Consider the following 20845-nt stretch of genomic DNA (forward strand, 5'->3'; position numbering starts at 1 on the left):
GCACATTAATGAGGGAGATTGTGACAGGAATTGCAGGCTTCAGTACAGCCTGCATTAAATGTGATACTGGGCACAACGCTCCCAGTACTCATCTGGCAATGAAAACAGCTCCAGCTTTAATGGATGGGTACCACTGACACAGTACAAAGGCACCAGAGGATACATATCAAACCAAGAGGGTAATTTCTAGCAAATAATAAAGAACAAGTGTGTGTTCAAAGACATAATGAGAACTGTATTTAACACAGAATTCACAGCCCAGCCTTTTTCCCTGAGAATGGAAAAAACTAATAGTTTCACCTCCTTTGCCTTTCAGCTTCAGGTTATACCTGACCCCAAACAGTTAATAGCCATTCCCAGATATTTATCTTTTTGTGTTGTAGTCCCATCAGACCTTCCCAATCCTCACCATGTCCAAGCTCTTCTCCTGTCCAGAAAGAAACTGACAGGATTACTTAATTGTACCTTTGATCACTAAATCTTCTCTAGGTCTTTTTCATTTAACAGTTCCGTTTTGACACTGGTATGTAACTATGACACTCAGTTACAAATTAATTTAAAGTAACAAAAAAGTCTTGGAAGGGCTGAATCAGTTCCTAAATCAGTGTAAGACTGTCTGGAAAGGGCGTCTGATCACAGACATTATCCCTTTTAAATTAATGGGATATTGTTATTGTACATAAAACAAGACAAAACACATATGCAATAGAATAGAAAGTTATTTTAAGAGTCACATAATTAAGGTGTTCAAAAAACACTTGTTTGAAAGTTTTTAAGTTTCTTTAAGAGAAACGTAAGGCACTTTTAGATAAAGCAACATCAAGAAGTCTAGTTTAGGTTCTGAAAGTCTGTATTACTACAGAACAGTCTTCATATTAGGGATGGTAAGAAAAACACACCAAGGAACGTGGACAAAATGATAGTGTAGGTACAATTATACATTCAAATTCACATGACTAGTCAAACATATCTGCCTTCACATTTTAAAGACAACAGCAGCAAAGTTCTCAAACGAAGATTACATTAGAGTAAAATGTTATAGTTGGCCATTTCTGAAACTTGTTTTGAGGTCTGTACAAGCAACATGACTCCAAACTAAGCTAGTGTTCAGCCAATCAAAAAAAATAAAGGAAAGTGTGACTAGAGATTTGTCGATGTATCAGGAAAGGTATGTGTCTACTCTGAACTACAGTATCAACTGTACTTGACAAAAAAAACCAACCCAACCAAAACCAAACTATTATTAAAAAAAAAAGAGAAGTACTAGTATGTTTCTGCTTGTGACTTGTTTAAATGCATTTTATTCAAAAAAATTGAAATACTAGAACTGTGAAAGAAAAGGCTTTTTTTTTATATTACCACATATAAAAGCTAATATTGTATATAAAAATACCTAAAGGACCTACAATGTCTTAAATTCTTAACTAAAGTTAATAGAAATTAACTTACACAGTCAGCCCCAAAATGCATCCAGCTATCCAAAATGCATGAAAGCAAATAAACTGATGGACATGTCCTTTTCTTTAGAGCAGTCTGAAGCACACATAACTGTTCTTCTTGGGCTTCAGTCCATGAGGTACTGAGTATTTTGGTCCTGACCCAATAATGCACTTAAATTATTAAATCCTTAAACAACCAGCACTAGGCAGACCAGAATTTCTTCATCCACTTTTGCTTTATGCCAATACACAGTCCTAGTTGTGGTACACACAACCAGAAAAGACAAATAATTCTGTTCTCTTCAAGGAAGGACACTGCATCTAACTTCATCTAGTGAAAAAAAAACAACCCTAATTGTAAGAGTTTTCAACACTGTGAAATATCCATAATGTTGAACATACACCATTAAACAGAGGCCTCCAGCCTCTCCCTCCACATTGTAAGGTCTCTCCTAAATGAAAACTGTCTTCAACAGGACAATTTTGCAGACACAACTGCAAAAACTATTTTTTTTTTCAATTTGAAAATGATGTTCCTAAAACAGTGTTCTGTAATTTTACAGACACGTCCAATTTCACCGTGCAATTTAAGGTCTCTTATGTCTTTTCTATCACTTGATGCCTAGGAAAAAAAGGAGCTTTGTTTTGAGCTTGCTTTTCTATTTCAATTTCTTCCTGTACTGTCCAGGCTAACAGGATTTATCTGACATGAGGGTCACATGTGAGAGTGGGATAAAAAAGAGAAAACATCAAGAACCGAGGCTGTTAATTCTGTCCCAGGAAAAGTCTATTTTAAACATTGCCTATCATGACAAGTTACCATATACCAGGGTCTAGTGAAAGAAGGACAGGAAATAGATGAAACTGCAGGCACAGGATATACTTCAGTCCTCTGAAGTATACTCCTCTTCATACATTCCCTTATGCCAACAGAACCCCAGGAGGTTGAAATGAGGGCCTTATCTACTAGGATCAAAATGGCTCAATGCAGAAGGAGAAAATATTTACATATGCCCATAGGTACATAATAGTTTTTAGATTTTAACACAGTAAAAGATTTACTTTTAAATCAAGTTTAAACAGTGCTGCTAAAGTAGAAAGGGAAGAAATCATAAAAAATACATCGAAATCACTTGTGTTTTGTACAGCGGCCGTTTTTACAAATTGCCTTTATTACACATCAACAAGTGTCAAAGCAAGAAATCCAGCTTAAAAAAAAAACAAAAAACACACACACACACACAAAACAAACAAACAAACAAAAAAAACCCAAAAGAAAAACAGAAAAAAAACAACAACTAAAAAACCACAAGCAATAAAAAGAAAGTGAAATGTGTGTAAGTTGAATATTCGGGGTCCCTCCAGTACCTACAAAAAACCATGGAACTCAGTAATGTTTCAGTTCTCACTGATCTTCCCTTCCTCGTTTTAGGGCACATCAAAAGCATTGGTTTCACTTTATAGTTACTTGGCAGTCTTCCAACCAAGAAATTACTATGGCAACAGAGTATTCTCAACATTAATTTTTTGGTGCTATTTGGCAACACAGAGTTTTAAAATTCAAAACACCTGCAGTTGAATCACATACTAGCCAGAACTAACAATAGTACATAATCTTTTGAGTGAATAATCTAAGTGAAAAAATGTTTCTGGAACTTCATTACAAATATTTCTCTCTATTATCTGGAATGCTAGCTTGAAAGATCTAATGATTTTTAGATTCTTCACACATTTGCGTGAAGAATCAGGGTTCAGTTCCGGAACAGTTTTATACAAATATATACTGCAAAAAAGAATATACAGAAAAACCAAAACAAGGTTGAATTTTCAGCCAGATCAGTTTTCTGAACTCTTTTCTCTTATGATCACGTGAATGTTAGCTAGCTCCAGCACAAAAAAGCAAAGAAAGAACATACAGAAGACAGAAAGATGGACCACAACAAATCAGACTACAATAAATGAGCTATCCCTTTATTTAATATAAAGATCAAATCCCAAAATAGAAAGTGCTAAGAAGCACAGTTTTTCAGTTACTGTTTGCACCATATCATCATGGTGTTAATATTACCTTAGCCATACACAGCTACATGAGAACAGGTTTGAATCAAATGAATTCAATCAAAACGTACAAAAATTCTTGAAACATGAGTTGAATTCTTCTGGATAAACTATTGCACCCTGCTGCCCAAAGCAGGCAGAAATGCCACTGCTAGCTTGAGCACTCAGAAAGCAAAACACCTGCAGCTTCTCAGGCCTCTGGATACTCACCCTGTCAGGTTTCCCAAGGGGGTTGCTAACGATAAATGAAAAAAAACCACACCACCCACTCTGGCAAATTTCCACCTTCCTCACAGGAAAAGTAAACCACACACCCCTTGTGAGTTACTGTCAAACCCTTCCTCCACAGTCTGCCCATGTTGCTTTCTCTGTATTTTCTCAACAGAAGCACTGAAATATGAGGTTTTTTATTCAGTGTAGCACTGTATTTCCTCCTGCATGGAGAACAGTTGCCATTCCTAGCCTAATTTCTCCAAGTGGAAACCACAGTGAGTACTCGAAAATGCTGGAAAAGATCATTTTCATCTAAAGGTTTTGAAAAGCAATTCCAAATATCTAAGATAGTTGGGAGGGAATAAGGCTAGCCTAGAATTACTTGATCACTGCCAAAGACCAAAACTTAATGGATTTACTACTTCAAAGTCAGTGTCTCACTGGATGGAATCAGACTCTATGCAGTACTTCAGAAAGCATTCAAGTCTAAACCAGGATCATGAGATGGCTAGACACACATTTCTAAACCCGAAATACAAATCAATATGTCAATAAACTATGTCCAGATAAGAAGTAACTGTTATAAACTAGACTGAAGATATTAGATACATCACTGCATATGTAACCACATGGAAACAGAAACTATACATGTTTTACAAAACAGAGGACTACCTGAAGGTAATTTCTAACTCTGTACTTAACTGATTGGCTGTATGCAAGTTTTGAAAAACCCCAGCTATCACTCTGCTAAAAGTAGAATGGAATGTTGAAGGAGGGGAGTGATCAAGGCATCCAATACACACAAGCTTAAATCAATGGACTTCAATCCATTGATTGACTTCTTAATTAGACCAGAGCTCTAACCAGAAGTCACATGTGAATTTCATACCTCCTTAAGCTTTGATTTACACAAAGACAGTAACAGCACAAGCTGCAGAGAAGCTGCAGTATTGATGTAAGAATTATGAGGGTGAACACACTTCATAATGAATAAACAGTAAGAATGCTGAGGGATTTTACCCTTCAAATGGTGAACCTTTTAAAAGCAGCTGGAAAAGAGCACTGATCACAAGACAGCATTACAAATGTCTACATTACTTGCATAATCTGAAGCAAGATGCCACAGCTCGATTACAATGACTGACAAACAATCTGTGTAATTTTTTACATTAATTGTGACACAGGTCACAAACATGATCCAAACTTGTAGAGTTGAACTGCCATCATGAAAAGAAAATTGTGTCAAAATTAGGTAAAACCTTTTCCCCATAACAAATACAGAAATTGAACCACAGTGATTCCAGTATAAATTTGGAGGGATGTTTGGAGGTATGAGTGCTTTGTCTTGGAATTAAGAGATGTTAATATAAACAGTGGTATGGCTCCTAAGTCACCACAAAAAACCTCCAAGTCTTGACTGCTAATATGTTGCAACTTCTCTCACCTTTTGTGAAAGAGAAGATTATCCAAACTATGTGTTCTGAAATTATATTTGTTAGTCTGGTACCTGTGAAAATCAGGTTTGTCAGCACACTGTCATTAGTATTTATCTCTGGTAACTTTTGGGCTTACTAAAACGAAATCAAGGTTGACCAACCATCACAGGCCAGAGCTGCGACATGTTTTGTGAAAACCAGTAGCCATTTAAGAGTTGTGAATGAACATCAGCATGGCTAGCATGGAAGAAATACACAAGCAGAATTCAAGTCTCTTCCATTTTGGCTGAGAACAGTACATGCATACTCATTGACTAGCACATGTGGCTCTGAAACAGCCATAGAACACCCTCTCCTGACTGTCCAAACAGGGAGGAAACATATCTCATAACTACAGTTACCAAGAACACTCCAAAAGAGTAACCCCAAGGATAATACACTGAAAACTAAAAAGAAACAGAGGCTCTTTTTAGAGAGACTAAAAACTAACTGATGATATCTATACGAAGTTTTTTGGAATACAGGACTCAAAGCAGTAACATGCCAGGTATCACTGGTTCTCAACTTAAACAGAGAGTACATTTTATTTTTATCACATTGTTTGTACTAATGATTTAATCTGGTGATTGAAACTTCAAGGGTAGTTAGAACACTGACGACTTGCTGAACGGGACTGAAGAAGGAGAGATTCCAGTGTGCAAGACACTTTATGAAAAAATAGATACTTTTTATAGTATCTTCAGTTATATAGTAACTACAGTTGTCCTCAGCTTGCACCAGCTCACACACCAAGAGGCCAGGAAAAGAATGGAAAGCCTGCACAATGTTACAGCACCTCAATATTTGACAAATACTTGTATCTTAATATTACCAGGAAATGCATCATCATTATCTGTCATTCAACACAAACACTCACTTTGTAGTAAGTCATCCATTTCAAAATTTATATTTCAATGTCACTATTTAGTTATTATTATGCAAGCAAATAATTAAGGAAAAATGGTTTCAAATTCATTAAATGAAACAGAACACCACCAGAAGATGAGTGATTAATTTAGAGAAATACCCACTAAATAATTTTCCATTTCTCCCTAAATCTGAAAGACAAAAAATCTAGCTAAATACCACAGTTTTTAGATTGACCATAAGTATACATTTAGCCTGCACTATGAAAGCAACTGCTCCTACCATGATAAGAAAAATAACTTTTGTTTTAAAATTTAAACTATTTTTCTTCAAACTCCTCCTCTGTAAAGTTTGTCCTTTATCAACACAAGAAGAGGTCTAAGTACTGGAAAAAGGCTGGAAGGCTATTAAGGTATGTGAAGACCCCCAAAAAGGGAATGATCAAATATCAACAAAAGGAACGTCAACTTCTGCTGCTCATGCAGTAGTCAAGTGTTCCAGACAGAAGGAAACCACGCCTCAAGCTACATCTTGCAACAGGTACAGCCAATTTTCATGACATGAGTAAGCATCACCAGGTATTGATACATTTTTGAGGGATGAACAGCTCTCTCTATTACACTCTACTCACAATCTGAAGAAATTTCAGTTGTGAAAGTGTATTTTAAAACATCAGTAAAAGTTTTTCATCTCTAACTTGTATCTTCCAAGACTGTGCTTTCTTGTCTGATGTTCTGATATGTCACGTATAACATTTAGACAAAGAAATAATCTATATAAGTAGCATCACAAAACCAAAACAGAAACCTTCATGCAAGAAGCAAGTAGACTAGTATGTCATGGAATGGCATAGCATAATAACAAAAGCATGGAATGATGTTAAGTCCAAAACACTGATCAAATAAAAATTAGTGAGTTGAGTTCCAGGAGGAACAAAAAAATTAGAAAAAGAGCCTAGCCACTTTCTTCTTATGTCTGGGAAAAAAGCAATTGAGAAACAGATAATAAGGATTTAGTATCCAAATCTTAAAGGAAAAAAATCCTTTATTAAAAAAAGAAAAAAGAACATGAAAATAGGGAAAGAATAGAAAAGATGTGTTTGTGGTATATGACTTTCAAAGTATTTGGTACTTCTGCCTTTCCTCTTAAAAAATGATCTGTCTTCTTATTCAAAAAATGCTACCACCCCCAAATTTCTTTGAAGAAGTGTGAAACTTCTTTTACTAACAGTCTATCAAGTCTAACTTTTTTCATCTGTCTTATGGTGTCCCTAGCACAGACACCTGACATGCATATAGAAAGTATCAAAATGCATCCAGTGAGTACAAGTAAAACCTCTGTTCAGACCTATGGTACGCCAGTTACCAGCAGAACCCATGGCCTCAGGAAACATATTCTGATACAAACCTCATATAAGGGAAATCCGAATTCACCTCACAGATCTTTCTGACTTACACTTCCAAACAGGATGAATATTCAGCCAAAGACTATGAACATCACCAGAATGTGAGGTAAGCTTCCACTGGCTTCAAACATGCTGCAATATTAATGGCCTGACAAACTCTGAAATACTATCCTACTTCCCACAGAAAAACTGCTCATCCCTATGGTCCTTTCTTGCTATTCTATCGCTATGACTCTTATTTTTTGTGGGAGCTTTCTCCCAGTCAGTAGTTATTGATTTATGCAAAAAACCCACAAAAAAATTCAAAAATAATTTTTTTAAGTGGCACTACCATATAAGCTACTATTCAGTCTTTTTGGAAGGATGGGAAGAATTTTTGCTAGTGGGAATGAAGAATTACTTTGCTACACCAGTTAGTGTTCCTTATTTCCTCAGATCAGTTTAAAGAAAAACAATTTCATGATGAGAATTTCTCATAAATACAAACACATGGGAAAGTCAGTGGTTAAGAAAACCCAAAAAATCTAATAATTTGCATTCTTCCTAGAAGTTTCTTCATGGAATCAACAGAAACTGGGGAAAAGGACAAGTATGAAATGCAGAAGGAATAAAGTGCTTAAAATATCCCTGCCAGATGTCTGACATCTATTCATTAATTTAAATACCTTTCCACAAATTGTTCTCCATCAGTTGCCAAGATACCAAATGTACAAGAAATTTGTACGCAACTATTCCAGTATTACTTACTAACAACTTGGAGCAGGGCTTAAAGGTTCTTGCAAAATCTTCTTTGTTGTGACAGAACAAGTACTCTCACATGCCTGCCCAACGGGTATATTCACTGTCCAGCCATTGACAACTTCTCTTCCACACCAAGTGCTGGTTCTGTTGGAAAATTATACTTCCAACAGAAATATAATTTCCTTCTTCTGAAGCTTGCTACCTTCTTCTTCCATCTAGGTTTTTTTTTACCAAATTGATTTCCCCGTTCCTGCCCTTACAAGTTCTCCTCATTCCTAAACCTTTCATTTTGTTCAACACACTTCATCACCTACCCATTATTTCTGTCTGTTTCAATATTTAAATACTTATGAACTCCTCCCCTCCTTCATTCTTCCCTTCTCCTCCCCTCTCCTCCCCTCCCCTGCATGAGCAAGCAATCACCTTAACTGCCCTTTTGTTCTATATTGTTCCGAATTCCTACCTTATCCATGTAAGTTATGCTCCCCTGTGCTATTTACAACCTCGGCAGCATTTCCTCAGTGAGACTTGCCTCTGGATGAAATCCACCATTCATTCCTTTGAACCAGGAACTATCCAGAACAGTTCTTACCAGCCTCTCCTGCAAACAGCTTTTATCTGCTCATCCCTTCCTACATTACCCTACCTGTACATGACCTTATGTTTTCTCGAGAAATACCTTTAAGATGATAAAGTCTAACCATAAACCAAACACTGCCAAGCCAACCGCTGAACAAAGCCCCAAAGTGCAACATCTACACATCTTTAAATACTTCCAGGAATGATGACTCAACCACTATCCTGAGCATCCTGTTGCAGTGCTTGACAACCCTTTATGTGAAGAAATCTTCCCTAACAGCCAATCTGGAACAACTTTATGCCATTTTCTCTTGTCCTGTTACTTGTGAAAAGAGACCAATACCCACCTCACTCCTTTCAGGTGGTTGTAGAGAGCAATCCGCCTCACCTTCTTTTTCTATGCACAGTTTCATTTGGCATTAAATGCCATATGAATTAACAGGTACCATTATGACCCTTCTTTGCAAAGGAAACAACGTAATGGCAATTTTTTTTCATATAAAATCACTGCAAGAATTTTAAATCTCTTTACTTTATATGACTTGAAAAACATTCCAAAGGGTCCTTGAATTTTGTACTTGGCCACTTCATAGCTCTTTACTACTGACAGCTCTGCAGCACAAGACAAACAGAGAAGAATTCTATCATTGCATATCAATGAGCAATTTGCAATGAATTCACAATTGACTACTATTCTCCTTCTAGGAACATCTCCTCCCCAAAGCCCCCAAATTCTATTATGGAAAAGTCTAACACCACACCTTCCCTTCTACACCCACTTCAGTCTTGCTCCCTTCTTTATTTAACAAGAAGTTCCAGACTTCGCAATGTAAAGGCTGCTGGAAGACCTCTGCAAGGACAGCAGTAAGCAATTACATGCATTTACTGTAAAAGAACCATTTTTAAATTGTGTTTTACTCAGGCACATATAGTCATAAATTACATTTAATAAAAAAACTACATTGTGTACTGCAAGTACCTCACAGTTCCTTTAAAGTAAAAGTAACGAAGTTTCCCATGACCGTTTGCATGTTTTTTTCATTATTGTACACCACCACACCAAGGAACCACAGATGTTTTTGTTTTATGAGAGCATCTTACTAGCCTACGTGGCCTACCACACACACTTTATATAAACCACTTGAGCTAAGAAAAAGTTTTCATTACTGTCCCCAAGTACAGCAGTCCGATAACGGGTGTATACAATGCTGTCAGAAATAAACTGCGTTAGCCACGGTTAATTGCTTCAGTAATCTGCTGAAAAAAGGTCTGTGTGAAGAGCAAGCAGATCAGAATTTGCTGCTAATATTAGTAAAACTGATGATGTGGCAACTCTAGAAATTTTAGAAACAGCTGCTGGAACAGTTCCCAGGGAAAAAAAGCCACAATTCCTCAGAATTTTATCTCACAGAGTATAAGTTTGGAAATTTCATAATGTTTCAAAAGACTTTTTCCTTAGGACATTTACATGGTCTGTAAAAGAATGTCAGCAATTTAACACTTGAACTGTTTTAAGCAGAAATCAAGCCCTATGTAGCACAACTTTCTTCTTCAAGAAACAGTTGTGCCTAAAATTATTTATTAGCAACACAACTAATGCAAGAATTTTTACATGTATTTCCATAGAGCTAAAACGACTGCTGCCAAGTATTCCAGAGTTTTAAAAGAAAGCCACATTTGCTTTCCAACTTTGCATAGACTTGTAACATACAGAAAAAACATAGTGATTTGCCAGTATACTAAGAAATGAACTGATGGAAAAGATCAGGTATTTAGTTTTGAATCCTGCAGAAATTTATCTTTTCTCAGTTCTCATCGTTTGTTTATATGCCTTTCCAACACTTTAGACTGACTTTAGTGACATTTAAGAGAATGCAGAACCAGCTTCAAGGAAGTATTTAGGACTATGTGCAAGCCAGGGATACACAGATCTTGGCAATGCCAACAGTCATCCACAGCTTCAGTTTGACCACAAAACATCATAGACACCTAGACACACTTTTTCAGAAGTATCCAAGTGCTAGCCACTCTACCTTAAGAATAATTTTGAAGTGGTCACAGACGAACTTCAAGCCAGCTTAAACTGACAAAGAGACAGAGACTCCGTGATACATCTGAACCATACTAGCACACAGCTCAGAAAAGTACAAGAACTGGTGTTCACCATCTGAAAAACAGTCTGGGTGCTGGGGCACATAACAGAAAAGAAAAACTTGGTATAGGAGTCTAAGGTAAATACTTCCACTTCAAAAAAATGGCTTAGCCAGCATACTGTACAGGTGCTGGATTAAATACAGCTCACAAATCACAGAGAAAATAGCCAAAGAGAACTTATCTATAGACCAGCAAGAAGAATTTTCTCAGGAGTAAGAAAGTCAGTTCCAGTTTTCCTTTCAGGGAGCTCATGTATTTTATGCTAATTGTTGGATAAGCAGCCCTTGGAGCACGGTCAAGGACTTTTCCTTCGGAAATGCTCCCACTGGTGAAATACATGACCAGGCTCCCCTCACTCCATAAAATCACCCTTCTTTGCCAGACAGTAGTCCAGCAACAGTATTTGTGATTAGTGCACTCTGCTGGTCATTGAGATTCACAGGATTCAACTCACCTCAGACTGAGGGAACCTATATATGAGCTTTCTCAATTACTAGAAAGTTTCATAACAATCAAGCCATTAAAATTAAAAAAATTCTCCCATCAGTCATGCCTTAAAGGACAATACTGTATTTTGAATTAAGAGCAGTAAGACATCCCACAGCTCAATCCAATACCAAGTAACTGGTCAGATGCCTCACCTAAAGAGTCACTTCCCCTTTATATAAAGGGAGTAGACACAAACATTGAATTGAGCTAAGAGATTCTTTGATTACCGCATAGCCCGGGGCATAGCATAAAAATAGATCTTTGGGGGTACATACTTTATTTCAGTGAGAAATAAAGCAATGCACTGGACTGGCTGCCCAGTATTTTGAACTGCCTTACACACAGTAGTGTCTACAGCACTCTGTCAGTGTTACTTTCAAAGTTTCTATCTAGGATTCTCTTCCATCACTGTAAGGAAGGCTTAGGAACATACTTCAAAATACCACAACATACCTTAGGTAATAGAAGCTATTTGGATCATTGGATCTAATACACTACAAACCTGAATGCTCACATCAACTTGCCCATGGTAGCGAAAAGCATTTTTAAAGAAAGCCCATGAAGGCCCAAGTGTTAATTTCTTAATTACCATTGGAAATACAATTCAAATATTGCATTTTCCTCTACTTCTTACCAGGCTGCAACTTACTGTTCTCCAACAGGTAAGAGACTCTTTTTTCCCTCCTTAGTCACATTTCCCGAAAAATAAATATAAATTTGGTGACATATAAGAGACTGTATGACCAGATTCAAGGAAGTGTTTAGGAGCACGAATTGTCAGGGATAAACAGATCTTGGCAGTGCCAGTACCCAGCCATGGCTTCAATTTTGACCACAGAGCATCCTAGGTATCTGTATACCTAGACACCACTGAAATGGTAAGATTCTTCTTTCAAGCTGACTTTTAACTAGTCTCCTATGAACTCATTATGTAAAGCCATCAAGATTAAACAAATATAAGGGCTCCTCTGGCTTGCCCTTTGAACTCTCTAATTCTCCTGCCTTCACAGCCTTGACCACTAGTTAACTAGTTAACTGTTAACTTCTGTTAACTTCTGTAACAAACACCTGCCAGACAACGTAACTGCACATAACATATCAAGTTATTTTAGGTTTTGCTAGTTCAATGCCCTCCCCAAACCCTATGTTTATTTCACAGAAAGCCACTGCTTAAAGAGCAACATATAAGTGAGATGAAAAACAGCTCTATCAGCCAAACAAACAGCTCACCCACTGTGGTTGGATAGTCCATTTCTCCATCTCTGTGCCCAACCCACTCATCTCAGATCCCACATTCCTGCTGCTCTCCCTCGCTTGTAAGACCCTGCTACCATCAAACTGTAGCAGAAAATTACTGCAGCAACAAACTTCTTATGATCATATAAGAGGGAGGCAAGACCACATGGCTTGATTGAAAAGCCTCAGATTCAGAAGCATCAAGCCCAGATGCTTGTGAAACCACAGGTGGAGAATCACAGTCCTTCAGGGTCACATCTCATCTGTCTGAACTGCAAAGCACTTCTCCATTAAAAGTGTTATATGAAAGGTATTTCAATGTCAAAAATTCTCCCAGTTTCTATAGAAAAAAATGTGTGTGAAAAAAAAAGACCATGAAAAAACACAAATTTGAATTATATGTCTAATTCAGCATCGTAAGTCAACAAAAACACAGAGAGGTACATCACATCTGAGTGACAAGCTAGTCATACATAATGCTGAAGAAGGCTGAAAATAAGGAAGATCTTTAGTAACTGCAAATAAATACCACAGTAAAGTCTTAAACTCACTTCATACAGAATGCTTCTTGCAAAAAGGTGACCATTAAAAGACTAAACTTTAAGTTTATTTCATTTTCTATCAATTCAAAAATATTTATACAAGCATGCTGGACGTATTGTATTGAACCTAGAAATATATAATACACTAAGGACTAGCATGAGTAAATACTCAGATCGTTCACATTTAGTGCATTTACAAAAATCATGAGGCAGTTCTTGGTTATAGAAATCAATTCAGCTTCAGGAAGAATGAATGACCCATCCAAATTTCCCACTCCCTAATCATTCTTGATATTCCATGCAGACCACGTTCTCCTTACTGCTATATAGAAACTTTGGTGACCAAAAATTATTTACTTATAAAAGGATGTACTCAAACTTTCTTCCATTTGTGAATGAACACATACATAAATGCAATTTCAATAGCTCTTTCCCTTTTGGTTTTTATCTTCGTTGTGTAACCTACGGACAAACACAACACCTATCCATGCTACACCAAGACAACTCAAGTATTTTTATAAGCATCTCGAAATACACATTTACTTCTGTTTGCACTGTGACAAAAGATTAAATATTTTCAGCTATAGTTCTATATAATTATTGAACTACAGCTTAAACTCAAGACTGCAGCTTCAGACTTCCAGAGACTGTATGTCAGTCTTTCTCCCTAAGTTAAGGTTATACCCTATAGCTTTTTGTCTGATATTTTTCATTATCAGTCATACCATTCATACTTGACTTTCCCATACACGAATCTAAATTCTTAATTCACATGTCCAGACTGCTTTCTAAACATGCCATTATCTAAACCACTGCCCAGCCAAATGTGAGGCCAGGATGTCAGCCCTAAATCTAAAGAGTAGCAGAGTTGAGTGCTGCCATGAATATCATCACAACACGAAGTGCTGGGATCCAAAATACTATTAATGGAATTTATCACCCTGAGCTTCATTACTAAGCTCCCTACACAACAATTTTAATTCTGGACCTTGCGTGGAAGGCTGAAAAATACATGTGCACACAAATAATTCTCAAGATATGGTTTTATGTCGATCCTATCTTTTAGGGAAAAAAAAAGAACAATTCTATCGTGGATGAAAAGCATTACACAGACATCTGGTTTTATTATCTAAAAGCTGTAGCATTGTAAATACAGAGAAAAATTATTTTGGCTGCATGAAATTATTTATTACAAATTTAAGATAAAAACTTCACCTGATACTCAAGCTTCAATATTCAATCAAGTTTGGAAAATTTTATTCACATGTTCCACAGACAGAAATGCCAGTCAACTCTAAGAATTTGCTTTATATAATATAATGCCTTGCTAATGTTGAACTTTAGCCATTAGAGCATTCATAAAGGTACACACTAGAACACCTATTTTTAAAACACTGTATACAGACTTCATTTGCATTAGCTTCATCAGCTTTCTGCAGCATAGCTCCTTGAGATAGTTACAAACAGAATATCATCAAAAAATCAAACCAACAAACAAAAAAAAAACCCACCCAAAAAGGATGCTAGAAAGAAAACTGTATTTGTTGCAATAATACAATATTGGTAACAGAACAAAATAATTTAAGAAGTACAGGTTCTAGAAAAAAACCTAGAAATCTGTAGGGCTCCCATTCAATAGCTTCTGCTTCATACTGTTGTGTACTGCTGATCAGCAAGGATAATTTTTCACATTAAACATGAGCTATCTCCCTTTAAACTTGCCCTTATCCATGGTAGTTGATGATTATGTGCTGCCATCTAGCAAATGTTTCCAGAAAAGCTTAACTTTGGAAGCTGTTCTGTGACAAGTCACCTGAAATTTCTTAGAAAGTTTTTTAAAATAGGAAACATATTCAAGAAAGCAAAAGGTTTTCAAAACGATTCTTTCAGCCTGCACATTTGTAAGAGTAAGCAAAATTGAAGAATACAATTAGGCTTGATACAGACAAACCCTCCAAAAGTAAGATCATATGCAGTCAATGTGAAATTGAACTTTTCATTCTATGACTTACGCTTTCCCTTGTTTCAATGAGTGCAATGAGTAGAAAATGGTAAGAAATACTGCATTTTCTTCTTTCCCAAAAACTCTAGTCTTCACTGTTTCACTTCGTTCCAATTTTGTTTTTCTTATTTCCCTTGCACCCATCCTCCCTCTTTTGCCCCAACCAATTCTTCCTTCAGCAGTATTCCAAATGCAGCAATCTCATACAGTAATATGGTGCCCGAACTACAAAAAAAAATAAAATTGTTTCTTAAGCCTTTTCAATCTCAATTTTTCAGTTATGTAGCCACACTGGAACTGTACCATGCTATTTACCAGCAGCAAGATGTCTTCCTAAAATTACTAGACCTTGCTTACTGTGGGTTCTGCCAAGACATTAGTTTTTTTCTGTTATTATCTAGGTATATATTCAATTAGAGAAAAATGAAGAAAAACATTTATACACTTTTGGCACAAGTCCTACTTGTTAACATGGAAACAGTGTGATATTTTGCAGGATTTACACTGCTATAAACAATTTTTCATGAGAAGAAATATTAATGAAATGTCTAAACTAATAATTTGTGTATTAATAATTGATTGAGAATTGATTAATTGATTAATATGAGAATTGATTAATATGAGAATTGATTATAATCTGTTTCTTATTATTTTCTGTCTTATTTCAACTCATCACAAAAATTGCAATTTCCTCTTTTCATCCTGGGTCCCTAACAGTGTACAGCTACCTTAATCCTCTCATTCATACAGTCACCTAAACAGTACATTTTTATTCATTGCTCCTTATAGATCAGAACATTCAGTAGAATATTGCTCCATGGAGGTACTATTCTTTAACCAAACTATAATTAAAAAAAACCCCAAAGCCCAACAACTTCTGAAGTGTCCACTCATTTCCAATTTCTCTGAAATTAGCCATTGAATTCAAAAGCTCTCAGAAAGGACACAGACAACACGGCCCACTATTTGTCTCATTTCCCTGGAGGATTTTCTTCTCCATCACCATCATCATTCAATCACCATGCAATCAAATGTCCCCTAGTTTCAAAGCACATATACACCTCATGTAGTAGACACTGAAGAACAAGTAAGTTTTTTGACACTTATAACTCTTTCTTAGCTACTAATATCAAACATAAACTGGTAAGTACTTAAATTAAAGGTCAATTAACATTAAGGTAAGTGCCAGTTTATATCACTGAGAAACACTGGTCTTAAAAATATTTGCTCTTCTGTAAACAAAATGTGAATTGGTAAAAAGTGAATTTTGAAATCATCCTAGAATTGCTTAAGATTCCACTATTTAGCAGGACATGGTATTTTATGTCAGTTAACAGAAGTCTTTCTTTGCTAGAATTAAAACTGAAATATCGAAGTATAATATCACAGAATTTCATAGAACGGCTTGGGTTGAAAGAAGCCTCAAAGACCACCTGGTTCCAACCTTGCTGCAACGGGCAAGGTTCCAACCTTGCTGCCACTAGACCTGGCTGCTCAAAGTGCATCCAACCTGGCCTTACACACCTCCAGAGACAGGGCATCTGTTGGGAAAGATGGGACAGGAAGGGCTTATGGATATGATTGTCTAGTAAAAAATACTGGAGATACAAAATCTGTGAGTGAAATAGAAATGAAGGCCAGCTTTGAGATGTAGGCATGCAGGCAGGAAGATGGTGATTAACTGGAGATAGGTTGAAGGACAGAAAACAAAAGGACCCAAGAATGCAGCCCCTCTTCACCCTGCCAAGGCATCAAGGAAAAAGTAGATAAGAAGAGTAGTCTTTAGAGTTTAGAATAAAGGACGATATGGTAATTTAGTAGTTCTCATAGGTTGCATGCAAAGTTTGTGGGTTTTGTATCTTGTGCCGGTTGGTCACTGTAAATTAGAATATTCATCACAAAAGGAGATATAATGTATTTCTAACAAGGACCTCGCTCTTTTTTCCCTACTCTTCTCCCTTCGCTCTTATCTTACTCCTCTTACCTCTTGCTCTCTTGCCTCTTCGCCCCTTCTCTTGCCTGCTCTCTCCCTCTGCTTCTCCTACCACTCTGACCCCGGTACTCTTCTTACCCCCCCTTACCTCATTCCCCCTCTCTCTCTCCCTCTCTCTTTGGGGCTTCCCTTCAGCCGAGGCTGGCGGCTGACAGCAGCCCTCTTTACCCACGACCCTTGCAATGAAACCATGTGTTTCTAGAATATCTCAGGTCTGCAGAGTTCCTTTATCCCTGCTGTCCACGGATGCCCTTACAGGTATACACATATCCACAGGCCAACACATCCTAGTGCCTCACCACCCTCACAACACAGAACTTCGTCCTAATATTTAATCTCAATCTACTGTCTTTGAATTTAAGGCCATTCCCTCTTGCCCTATCTCTACATGCCTTTGAGAAGTCTCTTTCCAGCATTCTTGTAGACTCCCTTCAGACATGGGACTCCTGAAAATCCAGCAAAGACAAACAAGTTTTATCAGCTATGTATGAGTCATAAAAGTTGTCTCTGCAACAGATATCATCCTGCCTACTGTATACAGCCCAATGGGGAAAACCCCATGGGATGTCTAGTATTGTCTGAAGGTGCACAGAAGAGAGCCGCTCTGTCATTTGCTTTCCCTTAGCAAATTGGAATACACAAGAAATATTATTAAATAGACTGCATTTTAAAAAATTATTCCATTAGACATGGTCCTAATAAAATTCCTCCACTTCATCTCTTACTAGAGGAAGATATGATTTTTATTTTTCAAATACTTTCTTACAAGGGCATCTCTGTAACAAACACACAGACAGCATCTGTCACAGAGATATGAAATATCCAGGTATTGGTAAATAATTCATTTCACATTTTATATCTAAACACCACAGTTTAGCACAGCTCTGACACTTATAAAAGTACATATACACAGAAACAGAAAACACTTTTTAAGTGTTCTTTCATGCTAGGTCTCCAGCCTACTCTTAGCCAGACTGACCTTCTGTCCTTCTTGAAGAGATGGTATCCAAGATTTCAATCTCTGTCCTACCTTACATCTCAGATGGACCTATTATTACTGAGTGTCTTCTTTTTTTTACAGATTGGTAAAAGCTACCTCCTCCAGAACTTTTAGTTTCCTCTTAGGAGAAGGTTATGTTATGTTTGAAGTATAAAATGAAATTACATTCCCAGTATTCTTAATGAAATCTTCCAATTTTTTGTACAGGAACCTATTGTACTCCTTTTCTGAAGAGCTCCTCAGTCAAATAATGCTTCTGTTTTATCCCTTGTTATATTAATGTTTTTGTGGTGAAAGACTATGAAACATCACCCAAACGTGAATCAATCACAAAAAGTTCACACTACATCAATGAATGAATACCCTCTTCTTTTGAAACATCACCCAAACGTGAATCAATCACAAAAAGTTCACACTACACCAATGAATGAATACCCTCTTCTTTTCTTGGTGATTTACAGGTACTTTTCAATGTCAAATCACAAATTTCTGACCTTACACTTGTTAAGAGCAAGAACCAAAAATTACTGAGTAAATATCTCGATTTTATGTACTATCAAACATTTTTTTCTGATGAAGAGACTACACGTCACTAAATTCTTAACCAGGAAATCAACTTGCAAATCAACCAAGTTACTATATGACTAAAATAAAGTAATTTTTTTTCTGTTGATAACTGTAATCAAGCTGTTAATTATGTAGGAATTCTGCAAGTGTATAAGTGCTAAGTGCAGGTGCATATACACACATGCTCAGAACAGCCAGCTACTCTAAACTGATGGTGCAACACCTAAAAAGAGGTTACTTCAGTTGTGTCAGGCTTATTGTGCACAACGATTTGCAAATATGTAACCAAAACCCATCACAAGTGAAACACACACAACCGAATTCTTCCAATAAAGAAGAAAAAAAATATACTGAAATAAATATGAAACACAAGACTTTTTACGGAACAGTCAGAAGTTAGCTGTAACCCATTAATTTTTCATTTTCAGTCTCTCCATGTCCAATAAAATAAGGCAATATCTTAGCCATCCAGTAGGCAGGCACAGCCGGGGCTTGAGTGGATCCGCTAAATCACCTGCAAAACTTCAGTGTGAGCACAAACACAGCAAACAGGCGTAATGAAACGACACTCAGAGACAGGACATCGCACCGAGGCACACGTGTCGAAATCTCCTGGCACCCCCCTACAAGTAGCTGAACTTCACCCGACGGAAGTTTGTTTTCATCACACTGAGCTCCAGCAAGATGGGATGAGTTTTCCCATGCCGAGGGACGGCGGCGGCCCCCTCTTCCCCCCCCCTTCCCTGCGGCTGCAGGCGGCCACGCCGGCCGGCCGGCTCGCAGGTCGATCCGCCGCCGCTGACCGCCGCCCCGGCCCTTCCCCCGGTCGCGGCCGGGCCCTCCCCGCCCCAAGCCTCCCCGCCCCAAGCCTCCCCGCCGCGGTCCGCTCCCAGCGGCGCCCCGGGGGTCTCACCTCGTTGTTGAGGTTGAGCACGGGGGCCATGGCGCCGCCGCCGCGCCCCGCAGGCCCCGCCGCGCCCGGGCCGCTCCGAGCGCTCCCCACGCCGCCGCACGAACCGAAACCGCGCGCAGGCGCCAAGGCGCCGCTCCCGCCCGGCCCCGCCCCGGAGCCCTCGTTCAAAAATGGGCCGAGAGAGACTGGGTCGGGCTTTTCTCTGTAGCTTTCGGGCGGTATGAGCGGCGTGGGCAGGGACGGAGCCAGAGCCCGGCCTACCCGCGGCGTCCCGCCGTTCCTGCGGAGCTCGCCTCGCGCGGGGGCGGTGTGAATGGTTGCGGCGCGGTGAGCTGCGCTGCAGCGTGGATGGCATGGCGGGCCGGCTGAGCCCCAGCCGATGGGCATGTACGCTTGTAAATTCTTAAGCTGAAGTGGCTTCTGCCCCCGCGACTAATTTATACGCTTAGAAATATTTTGGGGTTCTTGCTTTTCCCTCCTTGTTACTGCTAGGTGGAATGCGTTGCAGGAGTAAATTGTGACCGCTGCCGTACCTCTAGACCTTGCTCTATCCTTTCCATGACAAAACAGCCTCCATTTTCAAAGTGCTCTACAGTTTTCAGATTGAGTTTTCCATCTGTGGAGAAGGAAGATTTAGAGTTGTGTGTGAAACTACATGTCCTGGAGCTTTGGCTATGTGAATGTTTTTACAGATAATTAATTTTAAACAGCTGTGGTGAAGTGTGGCTGAGCATGCGTTTTGGACTTAGTCATGTCTCAGTCTGAAAAGTTCGGCGAAGTTTGTTAGAACTTTCCTCATCACTGCCAGTTTATTATGCTAGAAGGACTTGCTGATTTAAATTGCTACAAATATTCTTCTGTTGAGACTTTTGCAAACCCCTGGCTTAAATGTAAGTCTAGTATATCTAGAGAATGGATCAAGTTGGAGTTTTTTTCACATTCCTTTTTATGTGCTGCAGTATTCAAGAGAACTGAGGACATACTTGAAAATATGTGGGGAAATCGTTTAAACAAACCGAGTTCTGTTGGTACAAAAAGAAACAAAACCACCACCACCACAAAAAAAACCAACAAAACAAAACAAAAAACAACAACAACAACCAAAAAAAAACCAAATAAGAAAACCCCACCCTAACAAAAAACAAAAAAAAAAAAACAAAAAAAAAACCAAA

General features: G+C 38.1%; 1 protein-coding gene across 1 annotated transcript in view; it reads right to left on the reverse strand.

Annotated features, from left to right (window-relative positions):
- SRFBP1 (serum response factor binding protein 1) overlaps window positions 1-19809 on the reverse strand; it is a 68925-nt gene extending 49116 nt beyond the window's left edge. The window contains exon 1 of the mRNA XM_066340021.1: window positions 19674-19809. Within this exon, the coding sequence (XP_066196118.1) occupies window positions 19674-19703 (30 nt within the window). The 5' untranslated portion in view covers window positions 19704-19809. The remainder of the gene's footprint in view (window positions 1-19673) is intronic.
- Between the last annotated feature and the right edge of the window lie 1036 nt (window positions 19810-20845).

The sequence above is a fragment of the Sylvia atricapilla genome, chromosome Z, assembly GCF_009819655.1.
Source record: "Sylvia atricapilla isolate bSylAtr1 chromosome Z, bSylAtr1.pri, whole genome shotgun sequence".
NCBI lineage: Eukaryota > Metazoa > Chordata > Aves > Passeriformes > Sylviidae > Sylvia > Sylvia atricapilla.